The sequence below is a fragment of the Schistocerca piceifrons genome, chromosome 3 (assembly GCF_021461385.2).
Source record: "Schistocerca piceifrons isolate TAMUIC-IGC-003096 chromosome 3, iqSchPice1.1, whole genome shotgun sequence".
NCBI lineage: Eukaryota > Metazoa > Arthropoda > Insecta > Orthoptera > Acrididae > Schistocerca > Schistocerca piceifrons.
In genome coordinates this window covers 914,766,353-914,791,664 of record NC_060140.1, presented here as the reverse complement: position 1 = coordinate 914,791,664, position 25,312 = coordinate 914,766,353, and the positions used below count along the sequence as shown (strand labels likewise).

The following is a 25,312-nucleotide window of genomic DNA, read 5'->3' as shown; positions in this document are numbered from 1 at the left end:
TAAAATAGTCCTTTCTGCGTGCTGTCATTTCCAGAATTAGTCGTTTCGATATCTTGAACCTTTTCTGAGATTTTTACGACCACTTGATTCCCGACGCGCAGGAAAGGTTCGAACGCGCCTCGAGCGATGCGTCCGCGGATATAGCAACCAATATCTCCAGAGTGAAAAGATATATCATTCCGGTTTCGGGTTTAAATACAATTTAGATGTATTGGTTACATTTCATACGCAATAATGTTTGGCCTTAAACGAACTATATGGAAAGTCTACACAATGTGATTTTACCTCTGCAAATTGTAAAAAAGGTTCGTGCAGCCATATACTCAACTTTATGCAGCACAGTAACTATGACGAATAACGAAAATAAATTCAGACCTTTATCGTTTAAAGGTATCAAGCTATAGGTTGCAGAAGAATCAATTTTTTTTCACAGAATAGTTTTCTTAAAAACGGATGTTAAGTACAGGGCTATTACAAATGATTGAAGCGATTTCATAAATTCACTGTAGCTCCATTCATTGACATATGGTCACGACACACTACAGATACGTAGAAAAACTCATAAAGTTTTGTTCGGCTGAAGCCGCACTTCAGGTTACTGCCGCCAGAGCGCTCGAGAGCGCAGTGAGACAAAATGGCGACAGGAGCCGAGAAACCGTATGTCGTGCTTGAAATGCACTCACATCAGTCAGTCATAACAGTGCAACGACACTTCAGGACGAAGTTCAACAAAGATCCACCAACTGCTAACTCCATTCGGCGATGGTATGCGCAGTTTAAAGCTTCTGGATGCCTCTGTAAGGGGAAATCAACGGGTCGGCTTGCAGTGAGCGAAGAAACGGTTGAACGCGTGCAGGCAAGTTTCGACGATGTTTGCAGCAGCATGGACTGTCAGCTCGGAGAGCGTGCTGCGGTTACCCTTGACGCTACATCACAGACAGTAGCGCCTGCGATGGTGTACTGAACGATGAACCTGGTTGCACGAAAGGCAAAACGTCATTTTTTCTGATGAATCCAGGTTCTGTTTACAGCAACAAGATGGTCGCGTCGGTGTTTGGCGACATCATGGTGAACGCACATTGGAAGCGTGTATTCGTCATCGCCATACTGGCTTATCATCCAGCGTGGTGGTATGGGGTGCCACTGGTTACACGTCTCGGTCACCTCTTGTTCGCATTGGCGTCACTTTGAACAGTGGACGTTACATTTCAAATGTGTTACGAACAGAGGCTCTACCCTTCATTCGATCCCTGCGAAACCCTACATTTCAGCAGGATAATGCACGACAGCGTATTGCATGTCCTGTACCGGCCTTTCTGGATACAGAAAATGTTCGACTGCTGCCCTGGCCAGCACATTCTCCAGATCTCTCTCCAATTGAAAACGTTTGGTCAATGGTGGCCGAGCTACTGGCTGGTCAAAATACCGTAGTCACTACTCTTGATGAACTGTGATATGGTGTTGAAGCTGCATGGGCAGCTGTACCTGTACACGCCATCCGAGCTCTGTTTGACTCAATGCCCAGGCGTATCAAGGCCGTTATTACGGCCAGAGGTGGTTGTTCTGGGTACTGATTTCTCAGGATTTATGCACCCAGATTGCGTGAAAGTGTAATCACATGTCAGTTCTAGTATAATATAATTGTCCAATGAATGCCCGTTTCTTCTTGGTGTATCAATTTCAATGGCCAGTAGTGTATGTTAATCTGTGTCACACAAATATGTCTCATAGAAATTGCTGTTACACATGCGATATTTCTAGAACGTTAGTAAAGGTTTTACTGAGACAGAATGCAGTTCCAGGGATCCATATTTAAAATTTTTGGAAAAAAAGTTGTTTACAATTTGTTGAAAACTTTATTTGAACATTGTGATAAAATTTTCTAAGTTGTTGGAGGTTTTCTGGGCTTTGGATGAAGTGTAAGGTTTAAGTAATGAAAGTAGTCTGGTTTCATTGCTCAACTATATTTATAAATTATTTTGTACAAAAATATTCATCAACATGTTGTTTCGACGGTGGTGGGCTGGGACGGAGCTGAGGGACGCCGGAAGTTAGCCGTGGTAGCCGTGACCGTAGCCGTAGCCGAGGCCGTGGCCGTAGGCACCGTAGGCGAGCCCGTGGCCGTAGCCCAGGCCGAGCGCGGGGGCGGCGGCGTAGGCGAGGTGGGCGACGGCGGCGTCGCGGGCGCGCGTCTGCGCCACGGCGGCCAGGTGGGCGCCGCGGGCGGCCGCCACGGCGGGCGTGTCCAGCAGGTAGCCGCCGGGCCCCACGGCCACGGGCGCGGGACCGTAGGCCGCGTAGCCCGCGTGCACGCCGCCGTAGGCCAGCGCGGGCGCCGCCGCCACCAGCCCGTGGGCGGCGCCCAGGTAGCCCGGCTTGGCCGCGGCGGCGGCCAGCACGGCGCTCAGAACCTGCGAAACCACACACAGCTGTGAGGGGCGGAGGCTCCACTGGAGGCTGAGGTGCTGCTGCGTCGCTGACTGGTCACAAGTTACTACTGCAGTGGCCAAATGTAAGAGTAAAGGTGTAAGTAGGCTGTTTAGGTTTTTTAATTGGTAACGCCACGTAGCGCTCTGTATGAAAATCACTGGCTGTGCTGTATGCAGTCTGTGGCTGGTTGGCATTGTCGTAATATTCGCTATTGTAGTGTTGGACAGTTCGATCTGAACAGTGCGTAGCGTTGCGCAGATGGAGGTGAGCCGCCAGCAGTGGTGGATGTGGGCAGAGGGATGGCGGAGTTTTGAGAGCGGATGATCTGTGCGTGTGTCCATCAGAGACAGTAAATTCGTAAGACTCGATGTTATGAACTGATATATATATTATGACTTTTGAACACTATTAAGGTAAATACATTGTTTGTTCTCTATCAAAATCTTCCATTTGATAACTATACCTATCAGTAGTTAGCGCCTTCAGTAGTTACAATCTTTTATTTAGCTGGCAGTATTGCCGCTCGCTGTATTGCAGTAGTTCGAGTAACGAAGATTTTTGTGAGGTAAGTGATTTGTGAAAGGTATAGTTTAATGCTAGTCAGGGCCATTCTTTTGTAGGGATTATTGAAAGTCAGATTGCGTTTTGCTAAAAATATTGTGTGTCAGTTTAGTGTTGATCAGAACAAGTAAAGAGGGAAATGTCTGAGTACGTTCAGTTCTGCTCAGCTGTTTGAAAATCAAATAACGTAAGAGGTTTATCAGCACAGTAATTCACTAACTTTTTTAAGGGGACGTTTCAATGGACCAGTGTTATTCATATTGTATACAAACAACGATCTGGAAGAGCAGTTGAACCGAATGGACAGTCTCGAATGGAGGATACAAGATGAACATCAACAAAAAACAAAGCGACGATAATGGAATGTAGTAGTATTAAATCAGACGATGCTGAGGGAATTAGATTAGGAATTGAGACTCTTAAAGTAGTAGACGAGTTTTGCTATTTGGAGAGCAAAATAACTGATGATGGTCGAAGTAGAGAGGATATAAAATGTAGACTGGAAATAGCAAAGAAAGCGTTTCTGAAAAAGAGAAATTTGTTAACATCGAGTATAGGTTTGTCAGGAAGTCGTTTCTGAAAGTATTTGTATGGAGTGTAGCTACGTATGGAAGTGAAACATGGACGACAAATAGTTTAAACAAGAAGAGAATAGAAGCTTTCGAAATGTGGTGCTGCAGAAGAATGCTGAAGATTAGATGGGTAGATCACATAACTAATGAGGAGGTATTGAACATAATTCGGGAGAACATGAGTTTGTGGCACAACTTGACTAGAAGAAGGAATCGGTTGGTAGGACATGTTCTGAGGCATCAAGGGATCACCAATTTAGTATTGGAGGCCAGCGTGGAGGGTAAAAATCGTAGAGGGAGACCAAGGGATCAAAACACTAAACAGATTCAGAAGCATGTAGGCTGCAGTAGTTAGTCAGAGATGAAGATCCTTGCACAGGATAGGGTAGCATGGAGAGCTGCATCAAACCAGTCTCTGGACTGAAGACCATGACAACAACAACAACACATAAATAACCTACTACTTCACGTAAATGCTCCATGAGCCTGTTCTCAAAGGCTGCTGCGTACAGACTGTTAAAGAATAGTGTCACATATTTCTGCAGGAGATACTATCGGCCAAAACTAGAAGAAAAGTTCTTGTGACGATTTGTCTGGAAACCAATTTCTGTTGGGATATGGAGCGTTGAAGATCACAGCCTGCGTTTTATTTACAGGTGCGGCACTTTTCATAAGAGATAACTTAATAAGTTTTCGCTATACACACGAGTAGGTACATGCAAATCTTCGAGGTATCAAGGTTTTTCAAAACAGTCCCGGTCAGAAGAGTGTGCTAAAAGGGCCACTTCCGTGACGGGGAGGTGTGCCAAAGCAGGAGCGAACCTACCAACGACGAAGGTCTGTGTGCCGGCAAGCCTGGTTGTCGATTTTTAGGTGGTTTTCCACACATCCGAGTCGGTCAATACTAGGATTGTAACCAATCCCCACCTCAGTTATGTGATTTGCAGATATTTAGAAAACTTCCGCTTACTTTCACACGAATAACACTACACGCAGCCAGATGGTTATACATATTCCATCCCAGGGGGTAACGGGGCAGCGACAGGAAAGGCATCCGCTCATCCCTTAAGGAACCATGGCACACGCGATAATAACAATGCTGAACCTACGCCTATGTGGGGCAAAGGTACAAGGAAAAGACCAAGATTACTTCAGTAAGAATGTATGAGCAGGAACTGTCGGTGCCAGACTCATGTGGCCACACTCTTTACCAAACAGAGTAGCAGGTGTCGTGTATCACTAACTCCTTCCCGATAAATTACCAGTGTTTTTGGATCACGGTACCCTTGCAATAACACAACGATTGTGACTTGTTTGCACCACCCCTTTTTCTACAGTTCGTGCCTCACTGCAACGTTTACTGGGACATGAACTGGTCGAGGAAATCCAACAGCATGTCCCGCCTATTCGCTGGACCTGAATCCGCTGGGTTTCTGGCTATGGAAGCGTTTAAAGGTATTGTGCATGCCCAATCCTTCGACAGTGTTCAACAAGTTACAGGAATGTATGACCAATTCCTGTGACCCACTATAAATGGAGCCAGCTGTATTTTGAAGGAGTGCATGACTCACTTCGAAAAATGGAAAAGGATGTGTGAGATTACTTGGGAACCACATGTAGCATTGCCTGTATTTCCTACTTCTACTTAACAGGCAGACTGACCCATATTTGTACAGGTATCAGTTCAGGGTCACATAATTAACGCAATTTGTCTTCTAGTTTTGACCTGTGTTTCCTCACAAGGCTAGAAAACCATAGCGAAATGCAGAAAGACCTGCGGAGGATCGATACAAGGTGCAGATTCTGCCAGTCGATCTTCGCCGTAAATAAATCTAACATACTGTGCATAAATACGCGGAAAGACCCGTTATTTTATGATTACATGGTGGCCGAACAGTCTTTGGAAGCAGTCACACACATTAAATAATAGGAAGTACTGGCACTGAGCGATTGGCAGTGGAACAGCCTCATAAAACTAATCGTAGAAGAAGCTGATGCCAGACTGTAGTTCATTCGAAGAATCCACAAGACCTGTAGGCCACTCTCGAACGATGTGACCTACAAAACACTCGTTCGATCGATGCCTGAGTACTGCTCGTCAGTCTGGGAACCTCACTATACGGGACTGATGACAGCAGTGGAGAAGATCCAAAGAAGTGGAGCATTTCGTTACGGGTTCATTTTAGAAATCAGCACAAAGTCGAGGAGATGTTCTTCAGTGACAGACGCACAAGCGTGTGTTCTCAGAGGAGTCACGCAAAATGTTGCATTTCTCTACGTATATTTAGCGAAAGTACCATGAAGAATAAAGCGATTCGAACTCCCTTGGAGTCTTACCAAAAATCGTTCCTCTAGCGCAGCATCATTTGCGACTGGAAAAGGTGGGGGGGCGGGGGGGGGGGGGTAACACAAAGTGCCTTCAGCCACACACTATGAGGTTTCTTGTGGAGTACTGACGTAGGTGTGACTGTTCTGACCACAAATCGTCGCACATTTTGTGGCTTTACATCGCCATACTGCAAATGACATTAAATTTGTATGTAAGTTATCAATTCCTCAGAAGAGTGGGACGCCAGAAGGTCTGAAGGTGGGTAGCAGAACGCGGTCATTCCCACAGGTAGTCATGTGCAGGCGTCGTGTGATGCAGCAAGTGATACGCAAGCGGAGCCGAGTGGAGTGAGGGTCCCTGATGACCGTGGAAACATTGGTTGGAGTTACTAATGAGACGATGGAACATACTTGAAATAGTATTTGATAATAAATGTAAAACAAACATGGTAACGGTCACGGAGATGGAACAAAGGATACATCTCGTTATAAATTTCCTGTACTAATTCTGTTTTCAGTTAGCCGAAAAATATAATCTTTTTAAACAGTCCACAGCGTGCTGTCGAGTTGGAAATAACCGATGATGGCACGAAGGTTATCGAAACTCTGATGCTGAAATTCAGTACGTTGAGAAGTCAGTCTTTGTTCGGGTTGGTTCTGGACAACATTGGCTATCATTTATCAGGATATTGTTGTTACACTGTTTCGTATGGTAGTTTACACAGTAGATAGGGTATCTGAAGTTATGCTACATCACGAGTCATTTCTGTGTAATTTATATGGCTGGTGTGATCTTAGGTAGTCATGAGAATTTTGTACGACTTCTTTATTTCAAGAGCGCAGTTCATTTGATTGGCTCTAATAAAGATCCGACAATTATTCAAGATGAGTGCCCCACAATCAACTACTCTTCTACTAATGTAGTTCTTTTTTTGTCAATAATCGTTATTAATTCAAGAGGCAAGTATTGATAAACGAAGTATTACCCGTCTTGTCGATACCGGACTGACCCCAGCAAGGAATTTAGCACTTCATGCCTACCGTTTAACAGTTCTAAAAAGTCTTGCGATTTTTACCGAGGGGAATATGAACTATGACACCCCAATAACGTAGATGCACTACTACATATGTATGAAATGACTCGTGCGTATAAGAAAAAATTACGGTAGTTTCATCTAATTTCGTTTTAATTCAGTCTGATGGGCAGTGAACAGAAATCACATGAAGAAGTTCGAAATCACTCTCTGCCATTGTGAAGTGTTGCGCCGTAGCTCAGGTTTTTTTTTTTTTTTTCCTTAACACGAGGGTGGGAACTTAAAAAGTGGCAACTATTTATACACAACCGATACAAGAGTTTCATGTTTTTAGCTTTTACTGTCCTTCAAAGTAGTCACCAGCGTTGTGTACAACCTGTTGCCAGCGATGTGTAAGGCGTAGTATACCGTTAGCAGAACCTGTTCTACATCTACATCTACATCTATACTCCGCGAGCCACCTTACGGTGTGTGGCGGAGGGTACTTATTGTACCACTATCTGATCCCCCCTTCCCTGTTCCATTCACGAATTGTGCGTGGGAAGAACGACTGCTTGTAAGTCTCCGTATTTGCTCTAATTTCTCGGATCTTTTCGTTGTGATCATTACGCGAGATATATGTGGGCGGTAGTAATATGTTGCCCATCTCTTCCCGGAATGTGCTCTCTCGTAATTTCGATAATAAACCTCTCCGTATTGCGTAACGCCTTTCTTGAAGTGTCTGCCACTGGAGCTTGTTCAGCATCTCCGTAACGCTCTCGCGCTGACTAAATGTCCCCGTGACGAATCGCGCTTCTTTTCGCTGGATCATGTCTATCTCTTCTATTAATCCAACCTGGTAAGGGTCCCATACTGATGAGCAATACTCAAGAATCGGACGAACAAGCGTTTTGTAAGCTACTTCTTTCGTCGATGAGTCACATTTTCTTAGAATTCTTCCTATGAATCTCAACCTGGCGCCTGCTTTTCCCACTATTTGTTTTATGTGATCATTCCACTTCAGATCGCTCCGGATAGTAACTCCTAAGTATTTTACGGTCGTTACCGCTTCCAATGATTTACCACCTATGGCATAATCGTACTGGAATGGATTTCTGCCCCTATGTATGCGCATTATATTACATTTATCTACGTTTAGGGAAAGCTGCCAGCTGTCGCACCGTGCATTAATCCTCTGCAGGTCCTCCTGGAGTACGTACGAGTCTTCTGATGTTGCTACTTTCTTGTAGACAACCGTGTCATCTGCAAATAGCCTCACGGAGCTACCGATGTTGTCAACTAAGTCATTTATGTATATTGTAAACAATTAAGGTCCTATCACGCTTCCCTGCGGTACTCCCGAAATTACCTCTACATCTGCAGATTTTGAACCGTTAAGAATGACATGTTGTGTTCTTTCTTCTAGGAAATCCTGAATCCAATCACAAACCTGGTCCGATATTCCGTAAGCTCGTATTTTTTTCACTAAACGTAAGTGCGGAACCGTATCAAATGCCTTCCTGAAGTCCAGCAATACGGCATCAATCTGCTCGCCAGTGTCTACGGCACTGTGAATTTCTTGGGCAAATAGGGCGAGCTGAGTTTCACATGATCTCTGTTTGCGGAATCCTGCTGATGGTGCGAATGGAGCGGTCTACTGTCTGTCGAATCTCTGGAACAGTTCTGAAGGGAATGCCAAGAAGTGGCTCCTTCATCTACGGAATCAAATCAAAGTCACAAACGCTAAGTCCGGGGAGTATGGTGGATGGTACAGTGCTTTCCAGTCCCATCGACCGAAGAGAAGAGCCACAGCTTGCGCTGTATGGGCCTCGCATTGTTGTGCAAAATGATGGGTGGGTTGCGCAGAAAGTGTTGCCACTTCTTTCGCAAAGCTGGTCGCAGTTGATGCTCCAAAAACGAAAAGTAATACTGTGCATCGACGGTCTGCGTTAGGATAACACCATCGCAGTCGTACACGAGAATCACCATAACTTTCACCATACTGGGGCTCTGACGCGCTTTCGACTTTCGCGGCAACCCATAATGACGCCATTAGTTAGATTGGCTAGTATGATGTGGCCCATGTCTCATCCAGTGCTATAATACGGCGTAAGAGAGCCTCTCCTTCGCGCTCATAGCGCTCCAAGTGCCTCTGAGCAGCGTCGTAACGCATCCATTTCTGCATTTCCGTCAAGTCATGCGGAACCCATCATGATGCAATTTTTCGCATGCCCAGGCGTTTCTTCAGGATGCGAAGCACAGTCGTATGCGCTAATCCGGTTTCGTGGGCGAGCTCACGAATCGTATGGCGTCCACTAACGCGGCAACAGCATGCACTTCTTCTCCGAAGACGCTAGGATGACCTGCCCGATGCATGTCTGCCACAGTTTGCCGACCTTCGTTGAAGGCTTTTACCCAACGTGCCACTGTTCTGTACGGCTATGCCGATTCCCTGCACGCCTCTTGCAGACCTCGATGACACTGTCGTGCTGTACGACCTCTGGCACATTCAATCTTGATCCAACTCCGTTGTTCCTGTTTGGAAAACATAGTGACACCGTTACGTTGGACCGCTCGCTCACAAGTGATTGTGTTTCCCTCGATTGTACGCACGCCAGTGACGTGGGACGGGCGAGTCCATTTGCTCGGAGGTAAGGAAGATATCTCAACAACGTGTGCTATCACTGACAATAGTAGATTCCATTGCATACTGTCTCCACAGCAGTGTTGGCACAATTTAAGTTCCAACCTACGTACAATACGCCGTTGATTGAACAAGGTGTAAGTACCATGGAATTTCGCTAGTGCTTTGTTGGGGATCAAACTAAGAACCTATTATCCTATTTTTCGCTGCTGATCGCTGTACCATGAATTAGTTCCGTTATTTAAACAGTCATGGTCGTGGCAGTCGATTACTTTCCTCTGCGGTGCACTCTTATTCACCACATCGCTTGACAATAGGCAAGAAACGCGTCTGCGGTTGGCGCTGTCAGTGTATCGGTACCCTGCGGTGTTCCAGTCTCAAGTGAACTCAGTGACATTTGTTTTGTGCATTACCCAAGAGAACAGAGCAAGTTGTAGAATAATAACTCGAACAGTGTCATTGCTGTGAGTAGAAACGCGCGTTTAACCGAGAATATCCACTCATGACATCCCGTATCCGTGTTGCTTTTACAAAAATCCTTATCCTTGTGTCATGCAACCAAGTAATAACTAAGTTTTGCAACAGACCCGCGGTTTACTACGGAGAACAAATGGGACATTACAGACTGTCGTTTCGCCTTACTTTTGTCGTTTTCTTGACCTACAGGTAAACCATTTTAAATAATGTACAGTACCTGATCAGAAGTATCCAGACACCTATTGGACATGAAAATGGGGTGTGTTCACCCTTCGTCTGTATGATGCCCTGAACGCTAATGGGGACGCTTCGAATGAGGTACGTTGCCGAGCGAGGTATTTTAGTAATCAACATTAAAAACCTATTTCATTAATAAAATTCTTCTGGGTTTGAGGCCGCATTCCCATCTGTAAAATTCCGACGTTTCGGCGACTGTTTCAAGACACCTTGATGGTGTATCGCTAGCAATACACCCTGAGGAAGGCGCCTTGCAACATTCGCCGAAATGTCGGAATTTTACAGATGACAATGCGGCCTCAAACACAGAAGAATTTTATGGACTGTGACAACGGCCGCGCAAGCCTACGTTTACATGTATTTCATTAAGTTCAGTAGATTTCAAGATACGTCATGGTAAGTTCCTGCACAGGAAAATTTTATCCGTTTCAAAACATTATTGTTGTGTCTAGACAAGACAGCCTAGACACAATGAGAGGAAGCCGAAAGGCACGCGCTAAGTTAAAGCAGGATGGCGTGAGGTCTGAAACAGAATACGTAATGAATGCTATAAAGAAAAGTACGTAGCTTCTGGAATACTTAACTTTAATCCATCCTTTTGGTACATCTGGAGATTGTGGCGATACAAGTGAGACTCTTTAGATACATGCAATGTTACTAATGGCGCCTTGCTAGGTCGTAGCCATTGACTTAGCTGAAGGCTATTCTAACTATCTGCTCTGCAAATAAGCGAGGCTTCGACAGTGTAGTCGCTAGCTACGTCGTCCGTACAACTGGGGCGAGTGCTATTCCGTATCTCGAGACCTGCCTTGTGGTGGCGCTCGGTCTGCGATCACACAGTGGCGACACGCGGGTCCGACATGTACTAATGGACTGCGGCCGATTTAAAACTACCACCTAGCAAGTGTGGTGTCTGGCGGTGACACCACAATTATCTTAAATATGGTCCTAGTTGATATTAATAACATGTTTTTATATGTTTAGAGGCTCTATAGAAATGAAATGAATTGATCGTACGGCATTGTTGGCCGGGAGACCCCATGCGGGGGGGTTCGACCGCCGAAATTACAAGTCCTTTTTAGCTGACGCCACTTCGGCGACTTGCGAGTCAATGATTGTGAAATGGTGATGAAAGACACACAATACCCAGTCATCTCGAGGCAGAGAAATCCGTGACGCCGCCGGGAATCGAACCCGGGACCCGTGCGCGGGAAGCGAGAACGCTACCGCAAGACCACGGCTGCGGACTATAGAAACCTCTACCGAGAACTTTGGACTTTTTAAGTGATTTTTGTGGCAGACAGAGACATCAAGGCGATTTTCTATAACCGTGGAGATTAGGGTGCTGTTGCGGCTGCCGACACACAGTACGTTTCGCGAAAGCTTCGAAGGATTGGATCCTAAACGTCAGAAGTGAACAAATTTATGTCAGAGTACAGGGGCCGATAGAAGACGCATCATCGTCTGTTGCGCAGCAGCGGCTGATGGGCGAGCTGCGCCAACTCACCAGCAGGACCTTCATGGCAGTTGTGGTGTTGGTGATCAGCTGCTATGAACTGTGCCCCAGCGTCGGCGGCGCGAGCTTTATATACTAGCGAGCGACGCCGTGAAAGTCTGCGGCGGCCTTCCGGCGGGGCTGGGCGTCGCTTCGCGAGCCTACGCCACGCGCCTCGGACGCACGCGCTCACGCACGCTGCAGGGGCGGTTCCCGGTCCAGCCGACCGCCGCTTTTTACTGCGAGCATTAAAAGCCACGCGGTCAAGTAACAGCGAATTCCACAGGCACTGGCTCCGTATTGTCCCGCGCCGCGCTTGTTTCTTCCGCGGGGACCCCGTACAACCTTGGGGCTAGCTGCCAGTCTTACAGAGTTCCCAGCAGCGAAGACGGTGGGCCGCTTTCCAAGCCTCATCAGTGGTTTGCGCGCACGGTAAACCGGGGGGCATCGACAGGATGTTGTTAACAGACGGACTTTCGTAGTTTGAAAGAAACTGTCTCAATATGTCGGGTGCTATTCTGTACTGAACTGTGGCGAAAGTGGAAAATTGCCAAAGTTTTAGCTGCTCATTCGGACAAAGGTTTCATGAAGTGTTCACATCATCGTCTAGATGGAGACCGATTGTCTTGTGCACCTGCTGTCATTTGACTAACGTGGTGCTGAGTGAGAGAAAATGACATGCAGCTCAACGGCCAGGTGCAACTGCACGCAACTTCCACAGTTTGTGTGTTGGTATTGTAACTCTGTCACCCAACCAGGTCCGCCCCGATAGCTGTGTGGTCAGTGCGGCGGTCTGTCACGCTAAGGGGCCCGGGTTCGATTCCCGACTGGGTCGTAGATTTTCTCCGCTCAGGGACTGGGTGTTGTGTTGTCCTCACTATTATTTCTTCATCATCATCAGTGGAAGGCAACGGGAAACCACCACTGGAATCACTTCCCTAGACGCTCATGCGGTGGACCTCTCTGACGGGGCTTCCCCCACGACAAGACCTGCTTTAACGCAGAACACAGAGTCACCCAAACCGGGGAAAGGACACCTACAGTTAAAAAAATGGTTCATGTGCCTCTGAGCACTATGGGACTTAACTTCTGAGATCATCAGTCCCCTATAACTTAGAACTACTTAAACCTAACTAACCTAAGGACATCACACACATCCATGCCCGAGGCAGGATTCGAACCTGCGACCGTAGCGGTCGCTCGCTTCCAGACTGTAGCGTCTAGAACCGCTCGGCCACTCCGGCCGGCAAGGGGCTCCGTCACGATATCCCAAAATATGGGACCCTTGTGGGCATCCCTTTGTGATGTTTCTGTTACTGCTGCCTGGGTGGCCCATTGTATCTTCAATTTTTTGCAATAATGTAGCAGGATCAAATAAAGATGTCTCGGAACACTCAATTGACTGAGCCTGGAGAAAAGGATTTGCCTCACAAATGATCGAAAGCTTCCTGGACGTCCATCGTCCCTCCTACTGCGTAATGAGACGTCACGCTCACGAGAACTTCCAGCGAAATGCGCTGCTTCTGGACCATCACAGACTGTGTTCGTGCTTATCTGCTGAAGTGTAATTCCAGGGATGCTGTCTCCAAAGCCTAAGGAATCTGGCACAAGGGGAGGTAGCTTAAGCGAACTGGCAGTGAAACAGATCGCTTCCAGGGGAGAAGATACGAATAGAGATCTTGGCTCAGTATCAGATATATACATCATCATCCGACTCTCTCTCACTCCAATGCAACAGAACAACATGCGCTAACTCCAGAGGTTAGAGACAGTTCATGTCTCCCAGCCACGAGTTGAAACTCAGTGATAGGTGTAATAACTGTATACTTTTGCATTACCCTAGAATGCGGAGTTGGGAATGGGGAAACGGAAATCACATGAACTTAGAAATGTGGTGTGATAATACCAAAAAATATATCGCAAACAGTTTTCATGATGTCAGACATATGCAATTGTGCATAGACAATTTAATTACATTAACATAGGTTTACTAAATATTGTGTTTCTTAGCTACAATGTACTTGAATGCTGACCTATACCATAAGAAACGTGGTTGCAGCATAACAAAGGTGGACGGTATTTTCATTTCATTGAGCAGAATACGCTGTGCAATCTGTTAAAATTGTAATAACTGATCTACCACGATCTTTTGTAGCATCTAGGCAGCCGGTCAAAATACGGTGCAGGCAAATAAATAAAAAATAGTTTTATATGAACACGCGTTATAGAAAACGGCGGGCAGAGTGGTATTTGAAGCTCCTAGTCGGAGAATGGGTAAAGCAGTGTATTTAATGATGACAAAAGTAAAAGTTATTCTATCTATGCAGGGTAAAATTGATACTGGAGACTACTGGATGAAACGGGTATACAGAAATTCAATATAATATCACACAATTGGAATTTACAGATAAATAAGACCACTAATGTAAATAATTGACCGTTTGAAACACTAATGACCAACGCATGATGAAACAAACTTATGTGGATAATATTTCAGCCTGAAACAGCAAATTCTAGGCTGTGAAATTTTCGTCAACAAATCGTGTAATTCAGATGTTGAACTAGCCGAACTGTCAGGTCTACGGCGAGATTCCGTAGATTAAATATTGATTGTTAGCTTCAACCGACTTCGTTCGTTTGTCTTCTTTAGAGGACGATAACAGACATACCACACATATTATTGCGTTCCCTGTAAATATTTACAAAATGATAATACCGTCGTCATAAGCCAGGACCAACAAGAGGATTCCAAGAACTCGTATTTTTTTTCATTTTTTTTCAAGCCCTAATACCAAGCAATCTGCATGTTTTTGACACACAATTACTTATCAATTCAGGTGTTTTTTCTATGTGTTTAGAGCTTCCAGTGATGGTATACTTTCCACCCCGAACCGATTCTGGTTAGACGTTTTCTGTTGACCTGTTCAAAGTCTGTACTACTTCCGAGATGGTGTGATCAGTGATTCTGATCTCACCGAATTGGTAATGTAATATGAGGATATCGCCACAGGCATGAATATATTTACATTCTATCAGCTTATGGCCTTGAAGATTTAGACGATTCCCTTCACTGCGCCCTTTCTAAGTGCCTTCTGCACCCAGTAAAGTTGTTCACTGCATTGTCCTGTCTAAGCACGTTGTGGGCAATTGGCCCTCTAGGCTAGCGCAGCCATCAAAAAGAACGCGTTCATACTGATGAATATGTAATCTGGAAGAAACGTATTATTAAGATTCTCAGACTTCTGCAGTAAGTGTCTTTTAAGCTTTTTTAGTTTCCTAACAAACGAATTTACATCTTAGCTTATTTTAAATTCGTTCATATAATAGAACAAAAATATTTACTTAATAAAATCTAGCAGCGCAAATTATATTTCTTTTATTCAGTATAACTGATTAATACCTGGCATTAGGTACATTATGCAATCTCTACATTGTAAAACTGTAAATAGATCTCAGTTTAGCTGTATATCCGTATTCGGTCAACAACCATGAATAAATCACATTTGGATTGTTTTAAAATCAGTTCTAATAATCAGTCGCTGCTGTTCCCTGCTCTGTATTTGCAAAATTAGAGAACAATACGTGATATATATTTAAATATCATCTTTGAAGGCGCGTCTGTTCGGAATAAAACCTTATTATTGCACCTTCATTATGTTATAAAGTACGACATTTTATGGGAGAGTGTTTTACCAGGGTACAGTTTTTAGATTTTCGCGTCTAGCCAGCCCTGTAATAAAAGTTTAATAAGTTTTTTTAGTGGTGAGCTTCCGGGTGTTGTTTCGAGTTGTTGTTCTATTTTCTGCACAATATTTGACGACCGACCACCCGACTTCTTCAGGTGCTGCGAGCTTTGCTGTTATGAGTACTCACTGCATGGACTCCATCCATGCTGTGAACCATTTGTTGGTCTCACACCGCTATTCATAGGCGACCTCGGTTCCAAGCTCTCCACGCGCTGCGATGCTATTTTAATTTTCAGAGCTCGAACTGATAATTCGTGAAATGCAAATTTTCTCAGAATTTCCCAACTGAGGTGTGTGTCTTTTAAATCGAAACCGCCGCCTCTGTTTACTATGTTTCCTGACATCTTTATTTTGATAGAGTCCTTAATTACAGTGCCTCAGGAACCTGAGGTTAGCACCACCATAATGGGCTCTTCGTATTTCATTTCATGATTATATTCGAAACAGTGCTTAGTCGTCTTAAAAGGGTACGTCGCTTATATTGCTTGCATCTTTCCTCTACTATTCTGATAGTCTTCCCTACGTAAGACAGGTCACTTTTCTACATTATTGTTATTTGCTGCAGTCTTTTTCTAAAATTACAAAAATTACTCCAGAAAATTAAGGCTTTCTAAATGTGAAAACATCTTGCAAGGTACAACATGGTCATGTACCTAGGAACATATATTTTGTCAAAATTTAAAAATCGAGCGAAGTGGCGCGTTGGTTAGCACACTGGACTCGCTTTCGGGAGTCATCCTGATTTAGGTTTTCTGTAGTTTCCTAAATCGCTTCAGTGCCGTGATAGTTTCTTTGAAAGGGCACGTTCGCCTTCCTTCTCCATCTTTCCCTAATCTGTTTAGACGGTGGAATAAAACTAGTCTTAGATTAAAATTACCCTTTTCAGAGTGGAGTATAGTTAAATTATCACACGTCGTAGTCACTTACTCAGTTTTCGTAATTGACATTCTCTGTTAAAGAGACATCTATGTACGCTGTACAAGTTACAGTGCTAGTTGACTCACGTTTGATATGAGCGATAACGTCTGTCCGTAATTCCACGTATGGATAATTATGTGTTATTCTCACAATACGTAAGCAATACATTTGATGGAGATAGCAGAACTGTAAAGACTTTTCCGATTTATGGGGAAAATAGTATCACTTTCCTTCAAATAATTCACATTCAAGCATCTTGGAGAGAAGACTGAGTTAAGCGAGCCTCGTATTTTCTGTTTGAATTCCTGATATTTCTTCCTCCGATTTTCGCACCAGATCCAATTAGCCACACGTTAGATTTCTGTATTTACAGATTCACCTAACTCCAAGAAACTGCTGTTCTAAATCACTTACGACTGGAATCTGCCCATTATTTGTTCCATGAAGTATTTATAATGGAACTACAGTATGAATATATAAATGGAATCGTGGAGATGAACCGCAAAAGGAATTAGTAAAATGTTATTATGTGGCGAATTATGTTTTAAACATGATTAGTAAGGCAACTTCACGATTTATGTGCAAAACAAAAATATTGTAGTGATCAGGAGGAGAGAAAATCTGCAGAGATGACGTATCTCTGAAACAAAATACTATCTAAAATGGATACATGACTGTTATTGTTTAGTTCCATACTGAACAGAATTACAAATTTTTGACGGTGGAACGCTACGTATTATATTGCTGAAACATGTGTTGTGTATATTACGTGAAAATATTTGACGGCGTCAAACCACAAGACGGAAGCAGTAGACAAAAATTACACTAAATTCTCAACTGTGGACGCGGTAAGAATATTTGTAATACTTGGTAGAATATATTTGTAAGGAGACTGGCTCTTCTGAATGATGTTGATTTGTACCAGCAACCTCGCAAGCTACAAAATAATGAAATCGCTGTCTGCCAAGTGCACTTTATGTGGGTGAACAAGGTAAGCCTTTCTTCTTGCCTCACGTTGATAACATACACTTTTGTAAACGTTTTATATTTCAGAACCGTGGACTGTGTTGTCATGGGTCGAAGAGAAACTGAATTTGAGTGCATTTATTTATAACGAAGCTATAAAGCAACATCATCTTGTTAGGCAACGGTGATATTTAGCAGTGAGCTGTACCAGAGACTTTATTACTTCGAAAGTTCGCAGCTTTGCCAAGGATGTAGGGAACCAAACAGTTCTTTTCCTGGTCCATGTCATCATAACAATAAAAAAGTTTTACAATATCGAGTCATTGTTGTCTCTCGAATTAGAAGGAGAATATTAGTTCACGCAGTTCATTTAACCTGATAATGGGCAAAACACAGATTGGCACTCTTACTATTTCCTTTCTGTCTCCGTTACGCATGAACACACGCAAAGTTTTTGATTATTATGTGGGACAATGAAATCGATGACTTTCCTTCTTCTAGGTGTCACAGTCATGTAGAATTGTCGAAATAATAACATTTCCGCCATTCAGTTATTCTTTTGTTTCGTTTTGGACACTTGCTATTTCGATTATCTGTAGCTATTTTCAGATGAATCGGCAATAAAGTTACACATTTCAGACTTACTGCCTGAGAAAGTTTATGCTGAAGTGTATTCATTGAGACCAGATTTATTCGAAGTTACTGAAGCGTCCAACATGAAATAAAACAACGGTCAGATGGCAATAGTGTTACCTCTTAGAAGTTATGAATTAATCAGTAGATTTATAATCTATGTAGGTAACACAGCTAACTCAGGTAACTTAATTGCTCTTGAAATACAGGGTATACATAAAGTCTGGGAACATTTTCAATTATTTATTGCACAAGAACTAAACTGTGTACAGATGTCATACATATTGCATTTTGAAGGGAAAATATTTGAATTTTTTTTTTTTTTTTTTTTTACAAACATCCGATATGCGAACCATGAGTGAGCGGCAGACGTCATTACGGTAATCGAATTGTTGTCATACCTGTCCCAGCATGGCATCGTAGACTGTGGCAGTCCCTTCCTGTATTCTCTCTCGGAGATCTGCTACATCACGTGGTAGAGGCGGCACACACACAAGATCTTTAATGTGTCCTCACAGAAGAAAATTACACGGAGTGAGATCTGATGATTGGGGAAGCCATTTCATGAAACAGCTCGCTTCGCACCTGAACTCGCCATGTTTGCGACTAGCGCTGACTATCGGCAAATTACCAAACTACGCTGTGGCGGTACATATGAAAAAAAAAACTATCAGTGTTTCTCTTCAAAATGACATATGTATGATATCTGTGCAATGAATGGTTCTTGTGCAATAAATAGTTGAAAGTGTTCCTGGATTTTATGTACTCCCTACAGTAAAGGAAAATAAGTCACATCACAGTTTGTCGTATAAATACTGCAAATATTCTGCGAAACATAGACGACTAGTATTGTATGCAGTAAGTCACATACGAACTTTATTGAATCTAACACTGTTAATACCGACGAGAATATCAGTTTTAGAATGTTTCATGCAACGATAGAAATAACGATTAAGGATCTGTTTACTATATCTTATTTGTGTGTGTTGTAAATTTATCTTCAATTCACAAACTTGCAAGAGCTAATTCCTTTCTTCTGTAGTAAAACAGCACTACTACTAGGATTATAGGTACTTTTATTAAGTATTACTGTAAAAATTACTAGGAACTGCCACATAAGGACTTTAGTGTACAAATTTAAAAATTAGAGAATCTGAAGGTCTTCGACGAACGGCTGTATATCACACAAAATGTTAGTGAAATGTTTATCAAACATGCACCAGATAACTTGATTGTATAAATAAATTGCAGCTTATGCTAGTACCGGTTTTTTCGGACTATAAGAGGCTATGGATTATAACATGCACCTTAATTTTTAACTAGTTTTTAAAATAAAATCGTCACCTGAACTTTTTCTTCTTTTTGTTCTTCTTCCTCTTCGTCGTCATCATTGTTCTCTTCACATATAAGATGGTCTTAATTGCCATCAACAGCCTTACTTATGCCGTACTTCTTCAAAGATTTAACAATAATGTCTTCTCTCACTCTACATCACGACTGTTTTATCCACTGACACGCTTGGTTGATTGTGGGTCGTTGTAATGCTCGCTTTGGCGTGAAATCATGCTGGGTTTCATCCACCATCCATTTGTTGCAATTCTCTCGCATAAACGCTTTAAATGATTTGTTTATCGACATATCAAGAGGATGCACTTGTGAAGTTAGTCTTTCCAAAATAACAGCAATCTCAGTTTCTCATTAACAGAATTTCGCAAATGACTACTAAACTCATCTAGCACAAGAACAGAACTCTCCTTCAATAAAGCACTTTTCCTTCTCCCCCATACTCTGTTAATCCATAATTTCATGCCAGCCTCCTCCACCCAGCCCTTGCTATGTACGTGAAAAACACGTGTCGGTATCTTAGAAGGTTTTGGAATTGTTTTGCGCTTGAAAATGATAATTGGCTTAAGTTTAATGCCGTCAGCACAGTTGGAAAAGACAACAGTGCAGTGCATTTTTTCATGCCCACTTTGTTTTCATAGGTACATTTTTAGCACTTTCCCCGGCAACAGTTGTGGCATTTTCTGAGAGATTTTGGTTTCGGTTCGCATGCTAAGTCCATGACGCTTCGTAAACATGTAGCACCAACCAACTCCACCCTTAAAGTCTGTGAAGTTCCACTATAGCGCATGCTTACGAGCGTATGTTAAAATCATTTATGTATTAATTCCAGTGCCATTTCGACGGTGACCTTCAATCCGTTTCAATAGGTCATCTTCTAGTTTTGGTCATTTTGCATTCAGTCATCTATTTTCACATTTAGTCTTCGTCATTTTTTCGGTTCTTCTTCACTACCCCATAACTGAGACTCGTTCTTTTCCGTTGGTGGAAGGCCGAAATGGGACTCAGCTGCTCTGTTTCAATTATCTTCTGCATGTGCTACTACTTTCAGTTCATAGTCCGCATCATATGAATAGCTTTTTTTTTACTACGAAATTAGCTACTAAAGAAAGTAATATACTGTTACCGATAACACAAATCACTTTCAATTCGAGTTCACAAATACCGTAGATTACAATGACGCGTCATAGGCTTGACGGTGTTCTGGGTTTCTACTGGTGTGGCCGGAGGGGGGGAGGGGGGGGGGGAAATCCCCGCAACTCATGCTCGTCGCGTCGGTGGTCTGCTGCTGTTAAGTTGAATCCAATGTTGCCAGATAGCGATAGGTTTCCAGTGGCACCGAAAATATGGCCATTTTTAAAACCGACGGGAATTTTAAATCAAGCACTGGACATTTTTTTATTAATACCGAGTATAATAAGCACCTGAATTATGCAGGCAATTTATCCAATAAAAAATGCGTCTTATAGTCTGTAATATACCATAGTGATATTACTCTTTGAGTTCGTTATCACGTTGAGGTATTAATTAATTGCGCTGTTGCTCGAGTTGTAGGATGTACCAGACCCCAACAAAAATAGAAACTGTATCGCTGTTCTCAGACGCACAAAAACCTTCAAAACAGACGAGGTTACAAGGTAACGCAGGAGAAAGGAAAACTGACCTTGCCACTGTACACATTACCACTCCAAAAGTGAAGATCAATAGCTGGAAACGCGGAAAGGAGGTCATGCCTTATGCAGAGTACGAAAAACCTCTAATCATGCCTACATTGCTATGGAGTTGCCGCGCTTTCATTGCCATTTAGAAATAACAACTCTCCGTTGGTGACTGATATCATTCTAGTGATAGTAAAGTTTCTGACATGCTGTGAACCCAAAGGCAGTTAAAGCGTAAGTACGCAGTTTTATATGGACACGTACATTTTGTCATATTTTCGCAGATGTACATGGAATATCTTTCAAAGTACGGATCATCAGGTGCTAAATTTTGTGAACAGTATGGTAATATTTGTTGCTAACTGTGTCTCCAATAGTTAACTGTGAGTGTCCTTCAACGCAGCGAGCAAAACTGGTTCTGGTGTTATGAGTTCACTTGAACGTATTCAGTCATCAGTAGGCAATGGGGATCCCTCAAGTCTCAAGACAATGCTTCTGCTTATTGGCTGCTTTGTCCTACAGCCTAAAAAACACTTTTACTCTGATTGCTATTGTTTTACCGGCGATTAGAATGTTCCATCAGTATTAGTTCATACCGACGAGACATAGCTATTTCTTCCAATGCGAATCCGGCTGAACACTTACAAACAATGATTAAGGAAGCGACTGGCTGATTTCTGAATGTAAATTCGTGCCTGTGTAGTCGCCGACCCACCTTGACAATGGCCGGAAGGTTTCTTGCCGAAATGACGGCGAACGAAATCATTATGTCCCACAGAACAGCCCGAAAACTGGTGGAACAGCAAAATTTTTGGAGTTTTACTCTTGCGTTCTCTATGGCGTACCCAGCTCTCCATGTTACTATCGCAATCTCTAATTTATTAGTGTGTATTCATTTACAGCCGGCCGCGGTGATCTCGCGGTTCTAGGCGCGCAGTCCGGAACCGTGCGACTGCTACAGTCACAGGTTCGAATCCTGCCTCGGGCATGGATGTGTGTGATGTCCTTAGGTTAGTTAGGTTTAAGTAGTTCTAAGTTCTAGGAGACTGATAACCACAGCAGTTGAGTCCCATAGTGCTCAGAGCCATTTGAACCGTATTCATTTACACTGCTTGCTATTTCAGTTCAAAAATGTAAGATATAGATGAATCGAAATCATAAAATGTAGACACTGAACGAGTTGCTGATAAGAGGGAACACAGTTTTACAGTTTACTTATTTATCAGTCTAATCGCAATGCATTCTTCAGTTATGACATATTCAGGTTTGAAAACAACCCATCCCTATATATATCATTTTTGCAAAGTAACTGGTAATTTTTAGGAGCTGAACGGTTTCCACCTGTCAAAGGAACTAACAAGCTTTTGTATAACAGTATTTAAAAAACCTGCGGGACAGCTTCTTGTAAATGCCGTTATTTTAACGAGTGACGTATACTTGAGTGTTGTGACGTGACGGCACTCGGGTTTCTGGAGACGAGAGCAGTTGTTACGACTGTGAAAACGGTTCGGCATGATCGCTGACAGGCTATTGAGAACAGGCGTTGAGGAATGAACCTAGGACTGTCGAGCGTGCCGAATTGGGGAAGGACGTCCGGACAGTAGCATCCAGTTTTGTGTCCAGCGAGCCGTTCACATAGATTCGGAACCATCTTCGCTGCCACATAGACGCAAGAGACAGTGTAATGCAACTCAGTTTATACAAAGCAGATATAAATGTAAACAGAGTAGTTCCAGTAGATCGCATCATTCATATAAAATTACAATGATTGCCAAATTTATCTAGACTACATTTGTTAATAAGCTTTCAGACCATCGAATGGTCCTTCTACATTCGCACAGTAATTTAGTCCGTATAAACAACTGGAACTTAAAATGACGCAACTGAACATGTAAACACTGTGTCCTTGGATACTCAGGGAGCCACACATTCGTTTCAAAATGTGTAAGTAGCATACGTTTTGCTGTGCTCATTCATCTTGAACAAACAGAGTTTTTTGATTTTGATTTGCCGCGTTAGCGTCATTACTTGGACAAATGACGTGCATAACGTATTAGCTTAGTCGGTAGTGCGTTTATAAAGAATTATGCCAGTAAAATCAGTTGCGATTCAGATGCAGAAAGGCTTAACATATACCTTGTTTTAAAACCTTTCGTATTAATGATTTCACCTACGTATATAAAATATCAAGTTCGTAGTAAAGGTGCATTACTACCTCTGTTAAGTCAGTCATTAATAAAGTAACTCTTCCTTATACAGACTTTCAGTACAGGAAATAAGCACAGTATATAAGATAATGCACAGATGAAACCGACGTACTGGGTAGTAAACTTAATATTAATCGTATGATTAGTGCAGAGTGCAATTACAATCGCAATGGACGCATCACAACACAAAATGTCATCACAGTAGTACAAAACAGCTGTGCAACAGAACACAATTGACGTCAGTTTCAATCTTCATGCTGTGTTTAAATGTAAAATATTTGGAATGTTTTATGCATCGATTTTGAATTAAATGAGTTTGTTTTTGGGCTATTCTGGCCGTGATACTAGAAAATCAGAGCGTCGCTTATTTACAGAGACGCTCGCTTTGCCACGTTAACATATTCATGTTCCATGTAGCAAAGCGATGAAATGCGGAATACGTTTGTTCCGAGTTAATCTAAGAGAAGAGAATCACGAATGTTGCAATTTAGCTCTCGTGGACGGAAATTGCACACATTTTTCTAAGTGCTACACACAGTCGTAATTAATTTTCTATATCAGTACAATGGCAAAAGTAAAGGAGGACTTTATTTGTCATAAGAGGCTAATTTGCAAACAGATTGCAATGCAGTCTACAAAACTTGTTTAAAAAATTACTGTGTTCATGTACTCTTTCCCTAGCAAAAGTCTGGAGTTGTATTTTATATTACTGCGTCGTCCGCATATTTCACAGCTGGGATTTCAGGTGTTAACATAGGCATTAGAAATAGATATTTAGTTGCAGCTTTTAAGAAATTCAGGTGGAACTATTTTCAGATCCTCGCAGGTAGATATCGTCCATGTACGACAGAAGTTGTGAACTGGCGCTTTTTATATCAGAGCAGGCTAAAATAACGGTTTTTAAAGTAAGGAGAAGTACTATTTCCGTAATACAAACTCGCTGACTAGTTTCCAGATACGCATATAGTCGACTCTCAATAAATACAAGTTGGTCTTGGTTCATGGAAACATCCTGAGTGTTAGACTAATACCATCGGAGTACCAACTGCTATACAAGACTCACCAAAAACTTTTTTATTTGACTACCGACGTGAATGAACTGTGGCAAGAAATATTCGTAGCCATACTCAATATTGTTATTAATTAACAATATTAATTAACGTTATTGATAGTTCTAACATGTGTCGTTAAACTACGTCCAGCCAAGTAAATACTAGCTGTCATACCACTACAGAAATGAAATTACACAGTAGAAAATATAACCTTACCACAAAAATATCAAAGCATAACGTCATTAGTTCCATGAGATGTTCGTAGATGATGCAATTGCATGTAGGGAATACTACATCAGAAAACTGTTTCGAAATGCAGGATAATTTGCGAAAGATGGACGATTGGTGCAGGAACTGGCAATTTGGCCTCATAAATTTGTAGACAGAACGTATGTTGGAGGAATCTTAAACTTGTTTCTAGGGATGCTATGGGAATGAACTTCGTGTCGTTTCCCCTCAGACCATACGAACCCGCCGTTGGCTCGATGATCAAACTTCGTTTCTGACAACCATCAGGAACTGAGAGGAAGTCTCCGAATTTTCACTGAAGAACTGCGTGTTTTATTACCGAGCGAATTTGCTCAGTCCTGAAACGAAACAACTGCACCCGCCGTAGCAAGTATTTTCAAAAATTAGTAGGGAGGGTGAAGAGGGAAAGAGATCTTTTACACTCCTTTAGCACGGGGAAAGAACATCCTCCTCGGGATTTAAAAAATGCAGCCAGCCCAAAACTTTCTAAGTTACAGACCCAACAGAGCAGCCACAATAATGGAATACATCTACCTGAAGCTAAAGTCCCGTATTTACTGTTACTGTAATGCAACTTTATTGGTGCAAAAACATACTACTTCAATGCACTGGCTCTTCAAGGACTTGTCCCTTGGAGGTTTCTGTGGAACGATTTAATAAAATTAAATGTCTAGCTTCGCTACGCCAGAGGCTGAAAGTGCTACAATGTTTAAGTGCAAAGGTATAAGTGAGAATGTGTACTTGTCTGGACGTTTTACTCATCCATCATTTTCGTATATATT

The 25,312-nt window shown here is 42.6% G+C and overlaps 1 protein-coding gene across 1 annotated transcript; it reads right to left on the bottom strand.

Moving 5' to 3' along the window:
• Positions 1-1,943: 1,943 nt before the first annotated feature.
• Positions 1,944-11,807, bottom strand: LOC124789909 (cuticle protein 64-like). Its single transcript, XM_047257427.1, has 2 exons — positions 11,770-11,807; positions 1,944-2,411 (listed from the first exon to the last, which is right to left on the bottom strand). Exons 1-2 carry the CDS (start codon positions 11,782-11,784, stop codon positions 2,052-2,054), a joined length of 375 nt encoding a protein of 124 aa, XP_047113383.1. The 5' UTR covers positions 11,785-11,807; the 3' UTR covers positions 1,944-2,051.
• Between the last annotated feature and the right edge of the window lie 13,505 nt (positions 11,808-25,312).